Here is a 13,516-nt window from a genome sequence, read left to right on the forward strand (position 1 = left end):
CTTTGCTGTGGGGAAAAAGGTGCTGGTGATGAAACCTGACCTTGAAAATAGCGTCTTCACAAATTCCTATTTCTGAGATGAACTTTCACTGTCTCCAATCCCAGCTAGGTGTTGTTAGTGTTTCCAAAGTGAAAAGGATGCATCTGTTATATCAGCTGTCTGAATCAAGTGCAGATAAAGTCCACAAAACACAGGTGTCCAAAATAAATTACTTGCATGCCCCCAACCCACTTTCCAGCTATGGAGTGCTATACTGACCATATGCATTGTTCTTGAACCGTTATTATTTGCCCTGTGTATACAGTTAGTACTTCACAAACTATTCTTAACCAGTTTTCCTGTTACCTCCTTTGTAACAACGATAAACCATTCTGCAGGAGGAAGCCCATTGTTTCTACAAAACATCATTTATTTTATTAGAGTTCCTTTATGTGCCTTGGGTTTCACCAACCAGTTGGCTAGATGGAAGGAGAAGGGAATTGAAGATAATACCCTCCTTATAAAGCTTGACAACTTAATAAAAGCTAATCTGAATTCTAAGTGTTACTGTTTGACTTGCTGCCTATTCCAGAAGGACATCTCCACTCTTTCTGTCCCCCCATTTTTCAAGGGCACAGAACAGAATAGATTTGTGGATAGAATTACCTTTACCCCAGTGGGAAGAGTCTCAGTTTCTCAGGCATTTAGATGCTGAGAAATGTGCATTGGTGTTTGCCAAAGATCATTTTAGGCTTATTTTTTGTGAGATGTCTGTAAAATCCATGACATACATGAGAAAATAAAGTATTATTTTTTAAAAGTAGGAATCTTAGGCTCTTAGAGAAAATAAGAAGAATAGCCAGCATTTCTATGGCTTCTTGAAGTCTGAAAAGTGCTTTACAAATATTATCTAATATTATTCTTATGGTATTCCTGGGAAATAGGTAGTGTTATCACCATTTTATAAATGAGGAAACTGTGGGAGATAGAAACTAAGTAATTTTCTTAGGGTTATACAACTAGGAAGTTTCTTGGGTCAGGTTTGAATTCTGGTCTTCTTGACTCCAGATTCATCACTTTAAAGTACTACACCCACCTAGCTGATCGTCTAGTTCATCATGTTCATTTTACAATTGGGGGAAACCAAGGCCCAAATGCAAGTATATAACTGGACCTTGAATCGAAGAGGGCACCTGCACTTTGAACCCACTTAAAGTACTTACTCAGATCTCTAAAGGCTTCATTTTTATTCTCACTAAAATAATAGTTTGTACAAGTGACTTATTGCCACTTTACAAATTTTGGTTAAACTTGACAAATGTGTCAGTTTAGTTTCCTTGACTAGAGTCTTCAAAAGGATTTAATCAAAGTAGATTTTAGTTCACTTTCAGTAGGTTTTAGTGTTAGCTACTCAGTAAAGAAAAAGCCTGAAATGTTTTGTACAAATATACATAATGGAGTTAATTGGTAACACAAGAGTCTGGTACCTGTAGAAACCAGTCGTGTATGTCTAAGATAAGAATACTTTGTGTTCCATACAAAGATAGGACAGTATTTGCTCTCTCAAAAAATACATTGGGTATTATTTGAAGGAGACTCTGGTTGGGTACTTCCCTGTGAGTCAGAGTGACTAAAAAGATAATGCCAAGCATGTACCAGTCCCTGCCCTGCAGCAATCGGAAAACGAAACATCCACCTCCTAACCTTTTTCTTCAGTTTGGGAGTTCTAAAAGCCCAGTAAATCAACTTCTGCCCAAAATTGCTTCCAAGTTGTTTAGTAGCTTCCTGTCTGAAAACATTTAGCCAATGAAGTAGTATTATTTCTGTTCTAGACTTGTCAGTAAAGGAATGACCTTGTGTCATTCCTTTAACTTGAAACACTATAGCAACTACTTCCCCCAAAATAAGTTAATGTGAAAGGTTTTTCATACAATGCCTAGAATTGACATAGTGGTACTTAAATTTGTACTTGAAATTTTGAATTTGAATTTTTTAAAAATTGTTTGAATTTTAATGAACATTCCAAAAAAACCAAATAAATAATCTTGCTTTAAGGAACCATCTCTCTTTGTTCTAGAATTGTCTTTTCCTCCCAGGAGCAACATTTACTCCTCCAGACATTAGTCAACTGACAAAACTGATTCATGTTTCCAAAAAAAAGGCCATATAGCCTCAGTTTCCATCTATCCCTGTACTATTTGCTCCTTTTCCTTGTTAAGCTTCCACGATTTACTGGTCCAAAGCATTTTTGCCAAGTTCCTGTTCTCTTTGCCAGCAATTCAACAAATGAAGTTTGAGTTCTTGGCATTCTCAAAGATGTCTGTCCACTTCTGAGTTCATAGTAATAAAGTTAAAAGGCATTGGGAGACTTTGAGTTCTAAAAAATACTCACTTTTCTAAGATATTTGTGTATAAAATAGATTAACTTTAGTGCCATACACACTGTTTCTGACAAACAGTAAAATACTCTGACCATAAACAGTATGATTCACATTAATTTATTGAGTGCCTACTATGTGCCTACCACTACTTCTTAGTTCATCTTCGGTTTTAGTTATTTGGGAAATGTGAAAAAAAAAAAAGTAGAAGACATGTTATTCCTGTCCTTGAGGAGTTTATTTTCTTGTTGCAGACACCCAATTTATGTACATAAAACAAGAAAATAATCTAAAGTGATTCTTAAATTGTGCAAAAGCATTATATGGAAACAAGGTTGGCTGGTTAGGCTGCAAGAGTGAAATGTGGCTAATGGATAGACTACATACTCCATTGATTTCCAAATAAATTCAAGAGATCTAGAAGAAATCCTCTTCCCACCCCCCTCATCCTGCCATCCTCTGGCCTTTACATCTGGGAGGACTTGAGTCATGCAGAAAGAAAAAAAATGATACAGATTATAAGCTACATCACAGGAGGGAATACCAACACCTACAAAATTACAGAACCATTGAACTATCATTAAGGGATTCAAAGTAAGTGAAAGATCACTGTAGGTTCTAGTCAGTCAAAGAATGTTTCATGGATAACCCACCCCCCAAAAAAAGATTTGAGTTGAACATTGACATTGAACAGTTAGGAATAGGCTGAACAGAGCAGAGGAAGGAAAATTGAGACTTTTGTCTCTGTGATCTGCTACCCTTTGCAGCTGCTTCCTCCTACTCAGAGGAAAGTCTGGCCATGAGACACAAGGATGTATGTCAGCCTTAGCTGACCTGATAGAGAATGAAGGGAAGAAAGAAAAGGCAATGGGAAGAAACAGGCCAAGGAGGACAGAATGTGTTTACTCCTGTGGCCTGTGTTTATAATTCCCCAAAAAGAGATTACCATTTCATTGCCGCTATGGCCATCACCATGACCACAGCCACCACCTTCTGCCTGTTCACTGAATTTGACAAGAGGTGAAGAGGACACCTGAGACAGAAGACTTTTTCAGGATAAACAGTAACCTCGGATTCTAAATGGTACTGCTGTGTTGGGGAAATAACTTTCAGTTGAATCTACCATAAAACATTTGAGGTGTTCATTTTCAAAGTCACAGTAAGAACGAGTACAGTTAGGGCTTTGGAGTATGACCAACCATGTAGGAACCTGATCTCGTTACACAGCAACCTGACTCAGATTGGGTTTCAGCCCTGAGCATTGGCGAAGAGCCTGTTCATGAATTAGACGATCTATTTCTGGGATTATCAGGGAGAAGGAAGAAAAGGCAGAGGGAGACTTCTGCCTGAAGTCCAAGCAAGTTGTTCTAAGTAGTGCTTATAGAAGGAGTTATGTAACTTTTTCTGCAGGACAGTTTGCATGATTGCAGCAGACTGTCTGTACACAGTGGTGCTGAGGACTTGACCACATACCTATGTTCATTAGATATAATTTTGATGTTGGATCATTGGACTAGCATATATAAAACCCTGGTTCTGTTTCATGACTTCTCCACTGTCCTGGGTTTTGAGCAAATGCACCAACCTCCTCTCCTGGCTTTTAACTTCTGTTTCTACTTATCCAAAGTTTAGTCAAGAGTAACGAATCTCCAATCCTTAAATCTCTGAATCCCTGGTTACAGCTCCTGGCCTGGACCCTCTCTGATACTATGAGACATTCTCCCCCTTCCCCCACCCCCGCCTTTTCCCTGAATCCAACACATATGGCTTATCCTATGTTTCTTGAGTGAGGTCAGGAAGAAAGGTGTTGGGAATACCTAGATCAAAGGGAGGGGGGCAGTCTGCCTATACCAGGAAGAGGGTAGAAAGATCATAAGACTTACTGAGAAGCTGACTTTCAAGTCCCTGTACCTCCATGTAGCATTACACCTTCTTACAGCAAGTATTGCCGCCCTAAATAGTCCCTCTAGTGCTTGGGATTCCCAGTACAAGACTGCACTCCCTGGTATAATTTAAGTGGTTTAGACAGCTATCAGTATGATGGAATAGGGTAGTTTTCTAATTGTCATATATTAGTCTTGCCCAGAGGTTCTCAAATGTGGTCTGGAAGTCCTTGAGATCCTTTTAGGGTTGTCCATGAGGTCAAAACCACTTTTTATGCTAAGATTTTTGAAATCTAATAAAAATATCAGTAGATATCTTCCATATAAACAAAAACTCTTTGGGGAGTCCTTAATAATTCTTTTTTTAATTAATTTTACTTATTTTCGGTGTTCTACAATCACTACCATATAACTTAGGTTTTTATCCCCCCTACCTTCCTCCTCCCTCCCTGAGACAGCATACAATTTTATATAGGTTCTACATATACATTCCTATTAAATACATTTTCACTATAGTCATACTGCGTAGAGGAATTAAAATGAATGGGAAAAATCATATAACAAACCAAAACGTAATACAAAACAAAATAATCTGTTACATTATGTGATTGAATTCCATAGTTCTTTCTCTGGATGTGGAAGGTATTTTGCCTTAAAAGACCATTGGTGATTTTTTTTAAGTCCTTTCATTGCAATGAAGTTCCAAGTCTACCAGAAAAAGCTGTAGCTCACTGTGGTCGTTGATGTGCACAGATTTCTCCTGGTTCTGCTTCTTTTGCTCAGCATCAGATCATATAAGTCTTTTCCAGGCCTCTCTGAAGTCTTCCTGTTCATCATTTCTTACAGCACAATAGTATTCCATTACATTCATATACCATAATTTATTCAACCATTCCCCAATTGATGGGCATCCCCTTGATTTCCAGTTTTTAACCACCACAAAGTGTTGCTATAAATATTTTTGTACATGTGGGACCCTTTCCCATTTTTATGATGTCTTGGGGATATAGTCTTAGAAGCAATATTGCTGAGTCTAAGGATATGTGTATTTTTATAGCCCTTTGGGCCTTAATAATTCTTAAGAGTATAAAGAATCATAGGACAAAAAAGCTTGAGAATGGCTAGTCATGTGAGTACTTCTCAGTTGTTAGGGTGTGAGCCATCACACTCACCACTAGAAGATTAAGTCAGCAAGTGTTTTATTAAGCACTTACATAAAACAAATATACAGAATAAATCAGAGGTAATCTCAGAGGGAATGCCCTGGCATTGAAGGGAACCAGGAAGGGCTTATTGTACAAGGTGGGATTTTAGATGGGACTTGAAGGAAACCAGGAGGTAAAAGTGAGGAGTGTGAACATTCCAGACCAATGAAAGTGCATAGAGCAAGGAAATGGAGTATCCTTTGCATGGAACAGCAGACAGGCTCATGTTGCTGGATGGAAAAGGAAGTAAGGTATAAAATGACTGGAAAGGCAGGAGGGAATCAGGTGATGAAGGGCTTTGAATAACAAGCGGAAGGTTTTATTTGATACTGGAGGTCTTAGGGAGCTACTGGAATTTATGGGTAGGGGGGGATACAGGGTAGGGAGTGACATAGGTAGACCTTGACAGCTAAATAGAGGAGGGGCTGGAGTAGGAAGAGACTTGAGGCAGGGTAACCAACTAGGAGGCTATTGCTGCAGCAGTGTGCCCTGAATGAAGGTTGACACCAAAGTAGTGGCAGTGTCAGAAGAGAGAAGGAGGTGTTTACAATAGATGTTGAGAAAGTAGGATTGAGTGGTAGCTAGAGAGATGTGGTAAATAGCCTCAAACACTTACTAGCTGTGTGACCCTGGGCAAGTCACTTAACCCAGACTGCCTCCAAATAAAAAAATGAAAGAAAGTAGGATTGACAGGACTTGAACAGATTGGAAATATAGAGGAGGTAAGAGAGAATGAGGAATTGAGGATGACATTGGTGGGAAAGATAATGAGTTCAGTTTTGGACATGTTGAATTTAAGATGTTCATTTCAAGCTATCCATTGGGCAGTTGGAGAAATGAAGCTGTAAGTCAGGAAAGAAGTGAGAGCTGGATAAAGAGAGCTGATGACATCACCAAGTAAAATATTGTAAGAGGGAGAAGAGAACTAGGAATGCAGCAGTAACATGAAGACTTAGAAGGACAGTATCAAGGGAATGATCCAGTGGTCTCAAAGACTGCAAAGAGGTCAAAAAGGATGAGGATTAAGAAGAGACCGTTAGATTTGGCACTTAAAAGATCATTGGTAACTTTAGAGAGAGCACTTTCCGGTGAGTGATGATATTGGAAGCTGGCCTGCATGTTGTTTAGAAAGTTCTTGAGCAAGAAGATAGGAGGTAAGGCCATATTCATTGAATGTGGATAACTTTCTCAAGAAATTTGATCAAGAATGAGAGGAGAGATATAGGGTGCTAGCTGTTAGTAATGGATAGATCACAAGAGGGTTTGGGGTTGGTTTGTTTTTTAAGATGGGGGATTCATGGGCATGTTTTTGGGCAGCAAAGAAGCAGCTACTGGACAATGAGGATTAATTAGTAAGAGAAGAGGGATCCTAGCAGGTTGCACCTGCTAGAGAAGATGAGATGGAATGGGATCAGGAGTGCATGAAGAGGTGTCAGTCTTGGCAAGGAGAAGTGCCAAGTCTTCAAGTGAGATAGAGGTCCGGGGACGACATCTGAATGATGTGAGATGAGTGAGTGAGTGAGTGTGTGTGTGTGTGTGTGTGTGTGTGTGTGTGTGTGTGTGTGTTTTCGTGTTTGTGTTTGTCCTTCGTTGCCGAAGAAGACCATGCCATCAAAGAAATGAGGACATGATTTGCATTTGACTTTGTTTTGAGTGAGGGAGGGCTGTGCAGGTCACCAGCCTCACATCTCCTCCAGAGCCATCTGAATCCAGTGACCACATATTCATCAGGATGACTGGAGATGACCCAGAATGAGGCAGTTGGGGTTAAGTGATTTGCCCAAGATCACACAGCTAGTGAGTTTCAAGTGTCTGAGGTGAGATTTGAACTCAGGTCCTCTTGAATCCTGCACTGATGCTCTATCTGCTACACCCCCTAACTACCTCTGAGGGAAAAGAGGGAGCTCTAGGGAAATGGCCTTAGTTTCTTTCACTGGAATATGAGGCAAGACTCTCAGCTGAGGAGGTCAGGGAAGAGAACCATGGGAAGGCTCTCTTTGGGGGAGGGAGAAGGTGGAAACAAAAAAGTTTGGAAACACTTCTTGGTGAGTGGGATAGTGAATCAGTTTTGTCAGGGCATAAAGATATTTGTCTTGCTACATTGAGAGGCAATTGAGATTAGATAATGTAAATTTTTAATGGACCAAGTTAGTAGTACTTGAAGAGGAACAAAGGCAGTGAGAGGATGGTGGGAATCACCCAAGGTTGAAAGGTGATCGAGAGAAGGTGAAGGAATAGCTCAAGCCTGAGGCTTGGCAAGGCATGATTGGTGATAGGATAGAGAGGACAGGAGATATGAATGTGGAAGATAGGGAACTGGTTCACCAGGGAGTAAAAATAGGGAAGAAGGGAGTATAACTGATCTAGGGGTTGAAAGCCTAAAAAAGAACTGAGGGGTGGTGAGGATTGGAGGTCATAGTGAAGACAATGACCAAAGCTAGGGCTTGTGAGGCTAAGGGGAAAGATAGAATGATAAAAGATTATGATCAGATAAAGACATTTCAGAGTTTTAACATGCAAGTGGAACACTTATGGCTGATGGCAAGATCAAAGATTTGGCCATCTCATTACAGTATTTCATTACTTTTATATACCACAGTTTATTCATCTAGTCCTCAGTAGCTGGATACAAGTTTGTCCAGATTTTTGTCAGAAATAATCAGCTATGAATATTTTTATGGACGTAGTTATTACTGAAACCAACCTCCTTAACATGTAACCCCACTTTGAATCAAAGGATATGAACAATTTCCTTACATAATTCCAATCAGTGAGTTAGTGTCCCTGGCTTCTCCCAGCCAAAGTCCCTAAATTTTAGTTACTCCTATTTTATAGGAAGGGCATCATGCATTCTGCATTTTAGATCTGCATTCTAGCTGTGGCTTTGCTACTGCCTAGTTCCCTTCCCTTTTCTTTCCCCAAACCTTAAATCTACAGCACTCTGAAGCTGGGACATCAATGGGTCCCTGCCCCAGGGCTCTTCTTACCTTTGCTTAAACAGCCCATAGAAGCTTTGAAGACCCTTATCCCAATTCACTCTCACAGATGATTCTTAGATCCTGAAGCAAGGCTATATCTGCCCCTCAGGACCTTAAGGGGTACCCCTGAGTCGAGGATTATCTAGTGCCATTGTTTGAAGCTTCCACTAATGGTACTTCACTCCAAGATTATCAGTTGAGAATCATTTTAGACAACTAGCTTTTAGAAAGGAGTATTTTTATAGTAGCTAGCTAGGTGGTCAGGAAGACCTGAGTTCAAATCTCACCTCAGACACTTGACATTCACTAGCTGTGTGACCTTGGGCAAGTCACTTAACCCCAACTGCCTCATCCTGGGTCATCTCCAGTCATCCTGATGAATATCTGGTCACTGGATTCAGATGACTTTGCAGGAGAAGTGAGGCTGGTGACCTGCACAGCCCTCCCTCACTCAAAACAAAGTCAAGTGCAAGTCATGTCATTATTTCTCTGATGACATGGTCTTCTTTAGCAACCAAAGGATGAACACCACCTTTAGAGTGATTATCAATAATAACTCTTGCTGTTTCCCTCCCAGCCTGATATCTTTCTTTTTCTTGGCCTCATTAAAGGGGCCATGCCCAAACTACTGCTTAAACAGTCCTATTCAAGGAACGGGCAAGTGAGTACCTGCAAAGACCTTGGCCTAAAGGGCCCATGGTCTCCCAGTGCATCTTGGGTCATCTTCTAGTCATCCTGATGAGTATCTGGTCACTGGATTCAGATGGCTCTGGAGGAGACGTGAGGCTGGTGGCCTGCACAGCCCTCCCTCACTGAGAACAAAGTCAAGTGCAGGTCATGTCATCATTTCTCTGATGGCATGATCTTCTTCAGCAACAAAGGACAAACACAATGTGAGCTCAGGCAAGCTACCCTCAGCCTCGGCATTCTCATCTGTATAGTGAGAAAGTTGGACTAGAAGATCTGTATGATTTCTTCCCCATCCAAATCTCTATAATTCTATGAATCCTCCCCACCCCCTTATTATTGAGTGTGGGAAGTAAGAAAATTCAGTTGTCCACATTCCTAGATGATAAGGGTTGTGACCTAACATGGACAGGTTAGCGGTCAGAAACCAATGCTCAGGCCCAAGGAGTCACATGACCAAGGGACGGTGTTGAGAGAGATCCAAAGTTCAGAAAATAATATAAGAAGCCCCATCTTCCTGCACGTGTTGTAGTAACCTTACTGGGGAAGCTACACATCCATTCAAGGGGAATGGACATAAAGATTAATAAAAGCTTTTCTGACTTCACAATAGGTATTATTTAAGGTGAGCATGTTTCTCACTGTTGGGGGCTTGTTAAACGGGCTCACTTCTAACATTGAGAAATCATCATTAATATATGTCATTAAGGAACAGTGTCTGAAGGCCTTTACTTTTTTAGTGACCCATTCACACTTCATAGCAGAGCTGAGTGATGTGTCTTGAAAGGCTGCTTTAAATCCTTGTCTGTCCTAATCCATTTGGCAAGTGAAAGCAGCCAAGTAATTGTTGGCAGCACAGACACATCTTGAGAGTAAAAAGAAACTTATTGGCTTTATTTTAGGGGCCAATTGTAATGTTTTTTCTTGTGGTATGAAGTTGGTTCTTAGTATTATGTTAATCTAACCACCTGCTCCAGTGTAGTTATTGGAAGCCAGTTGACTTGAGAGCAATTTGTCACTGCTAGAAGCAGGAAAATTTACAGATGGAATTGGGGAAAAGCCTGAACGAATTCACCACTTTCTGTGGCAAAACTCAAAGGACCAGAGTATCCCAGGCATAGTTGTGGGAATAGTAAGCTAGAAGTTCCTGAAGGCTGCTCCCATTGTCCAAGATGTTTGGGAGGATGGAAATAGTCAGTGAAGCGTTCTTTCCTGTCTAATCTATATCCACCAGAACACTCAAAGTATTGGTGCTAATTTAGGGACCTTACACATTCTAATTCCAACACTGAGAGACTCTCCTACCTTCCTCTGGATCTCTTACCCCAGATAGCTTTGACAAATTAGACAAAAGGTTTGTCTTGCTCTGTGACTGCTAAGAGACATTAGGCAGATTTAGAAGAAACCTAGGAGCTAGGCCATCGCATAACCGTCCCTACTGCATTCTTATTTACTGTTTCTTGGCCAGGATATAAAGTACTTTGAACTGGGATAAAAGAGCTTCAGACTTGTAGTCTTTCTACTGTCATCTCTTTGTTTCTGAAACAACCTCGGAGACCTACTAGGATAGCCTAGGACTAGGAGCTTCTTTGTCCGTTCCCCTCCCCCCCCTTTATCTCTCCCTGCTGCCCCCATTTACTCCCTTTTTTAAAAGAGGCCAAATTAAGGGGTCTCCGGATATTTGAATTGCGCTTCCGCCATCTTTCCATCGTTCAGTCAGGTGGAGACAAGAGACGCTTCTGGAAGAACCATTGTGATGGCTGCCCAAGGAGAACCCCAAGTGCAGTTCAAACTTGTATTAGTTGGAGATGGAGGTACTAGAAAAACCACATTTGTAAAACGTTACTTGACTGGTGAATTTGAGAAGAAGTATGTTGCCACCCTGGATGTTGAGGTCCATCCTCTCGTGTTCCATACTAACAGAGTTCCTATTAAATTCAATGTATAGGATACAGCTGGCCAAGAGAAATTTGGTGGTTTGAGAGATGGTTATTATATCCAAGCTCAGTGTGCCATTATAATGTTTGATGTAACATCAAGAGTTACTTACAAGAATGTACCTAACTGGCATAGAGATGTGGTACAAGTATGTGAAAATATCCCTATAGTGTTGTGTGGCAACAAAGTGGATGGTAAGGACAGAAAAGTCAAGGCGAAATCAATTGTCTTCCATAGGAAGAAGAATCTCTAGTACTATGACATCTCAGCCAAAAGTAACTACAACTTTGAGAAGCCCTTCCTTTGGCTTGCTAGAAAACTTATTGGAGACCCTAATTTGGAGTTTGTGGCCATGCCTGCTCTTGCACCTCCAGAGGTTGTCATGGATCCAGCACTGGTCGCACAGTATGAGCAGTACTTACAGATTGCTCAGACAACTGCGCTCCCTGATGAAGATGATGACCTGTAAGGGAATGAAGCTAGAGCCTAGCTTCAGGGGTCTAGTTTTATAGGCAACTGTCCTGTGATGTCAGTGGTGTAGTGTGTTTGCCACTTTATTATATAGCTAAGCAGAACCTGTGCTTAATCTTTGGGATGCTGAAGGAAATGAATGGGCTTCGGAGTGAATGTGGCAGTGTAAAAAATATATAATTCATATTTTGGACCTGCGTATTTAGCTGTTTTGGACCACAATTAAGTCCCCTTGAGTTTCAAATATAAGACTGCTGCAGTCCCATCGCAATATTCAGTGGTGAATCTTGTTTGTTACTGCCATTCCCATTCCTTTTTCGTTTAGATCATAATAAAGTTGTATTTCAAATATCTTAAAAAAAAAAAAAAAGGCCAAATTAAAATATTGTCATCAGGGTCAGAAAGGCCTGCAGCTTCTGCTTCCTGTTGTGGGTGTGACAAAGTATCTATTGTCTCAGTTTCTGGAAGTCAGGGTTCCTGGGTTGTTCGTTGAGGGCCTATTGTTTCTATAAGGTGGAGGGAAAAAGAATGCTGAATTCTAGTCACTTACCAATGGGTGGTCTTTCTCTTAGAGCATTGAGCTTCTTGACTTCTAGACACCAGCAGGCATTTCCCTTAAAAGCAATTTGCGTTACAGGCGGACCTCCTTGGGCCTGAGAAAAGGGTCGATTGGGCAAAATCAGGGCAGTGTTATCCACATTGATCTTTTATAAATACATATTGAGCCCAGCTCATAATTGAATGCTGAATTGAGTTCAAACATTAGCCTGGTGATTGAGGGTGACGGAGAGGGTAGAACTTGGGTAAACCAGCCTTTACAGGAATAGTAGTTTCTGAGGAGAGACAATGTGAATGAGAACCCTTCTTGAGGTGGAAGGTGGGTGGATGGGTTAGTGGAAGGAAGGAAGGAGGGACTGTCTGCTCAGGATCATGTGGGGACAAGGGGAGAGGTGGAGGAGAAATAGAACAAATACCAGTCCCAGATCTTCTGGGAAAGGAATAAAGCAGATGGCAAGGTGAGAGGGTCTATGAACTGGTTCTGCCTCCCCAAGGAGAGCTGGTTTGCAACTTCTTTTTCTTCTCTGATCCTCTCTCTCTTTCTCTCTCTCTCTCTCTCTCTCTCCCCCCCTCCCCCTCTCCCCCCCTTCCCCTAGTGTACATTCAAAGGAACGATGAGAACAGAGGCTTCTGGGAATTACTTGCAGCTTGCTGGACTGTTTTGTGTTGCTGCCGCCTTATGGACATGCTCAGTTAACCAGCCAGGACCTCCCTGGGCCAAGCAGGGCTTCTACAGTTTGCTCTGACAGCATGCCCATTAGCCCCTCACCACTTGGTCACCATAATAAATCACTAACCCTGCAGAGTCACCTTATTGCATCACAGGGGGACCAGAGATTAGTCTAATTTTTTTTAATCATTTAATTTCATCATGTGATCTTTCTGGTATGTTTCACATGTTGGTGTATTTATGATCAGGTGAGTCTCACATGTACATCATTATAGACATCAAGGCACATGAATGATAAGTACTAAAGGTTGGCACAACACTACTGAAAAATAGTGAATGCCACTGTCAGAGACACCTGGACCTCAGCATAAAAGTGCTGTAGCATCTGCTTCTATTCCAGAAAATGGTCCAGGGTACACGTGTTGGAATGAAAAAGTCAGATCCCCAAGATAAAGAACTTCAGAAGCCATTTAGAGCAGTCCCTTCATTTTTACATGTGGTAAACCTGAAACCTAATTTAAATTCATTGAAGGTTCAGGGAAAGACCCACAAGACAGAAGAAGACAATACACAAGACGACCTTACTGGGCCACGGGGAATACAAACATTGACCCCCAGGGCGAGGTGCTGAAAAGGCTCGGGGAACTGAGGAATAAAGACGGAAACCTGAAGAACAGGAACTTCTGAGCACCAGGATCTGAAAGTGTATCTCTAATAAGGGCAAAAATACTAAGTAAAGGAAGGAAACTCAGAATGAGTATCTGTAGAG

At 41.1% G+C, this 13,516-nt stretch overlaps 1 protein-coding gene and 1 pseudogene across 3 annotated transcripts in view; both read left to right on the top strand.

Annotated features, from left to right (window-relative positions):
• Positions 1-13,516, top strand: part of CYSTM1 (cysteine rich transmembrane module containing 1) — a 106,054-nt gene that overhangs the window by 75,089 nt on the left and 17,449 nt on the right. The window contains exon 3 of one of the 3 annotated variants that reach the window (XM_072630498.1): positions 12,674-12,912. The exons of the other annotated variants lie outside the window; for them this stretch is intronic. Coding sequence (XP_072486599.1) covers positions 12,674-12,774 — 101 coding nt within the window. The 3' untranslated portion in view covers positions 12,775-12,912. Of the gene's footprint in view, positions 1-12,673; positions 12,913-13,516 lie in introns of those variants that run through there. 3 annotated transcript variants of the gene reach the window in all.
• Positions 10,766-11,611, top strand: LOC140518371 (GTP-binding nuclear protein Ran pseudogene; annotated as a pseudogene).

Source organism: Notamacropus eugenii, chromosome 1, assembly GCF_028372415.1.
Source record: "Notamacropus eugenii isolate mMacEug1 chromosome 1, mMacEug1.pri_v2, whole genome shotgun sequence".
Classification (NCBI taxonomy): domain Eukaryota; kingdom Metazoa; phylum Chordata; class Mammalia; order Diprotodontia; family Macropodidae; genus Notamacropus; species Notamacropus eugenii.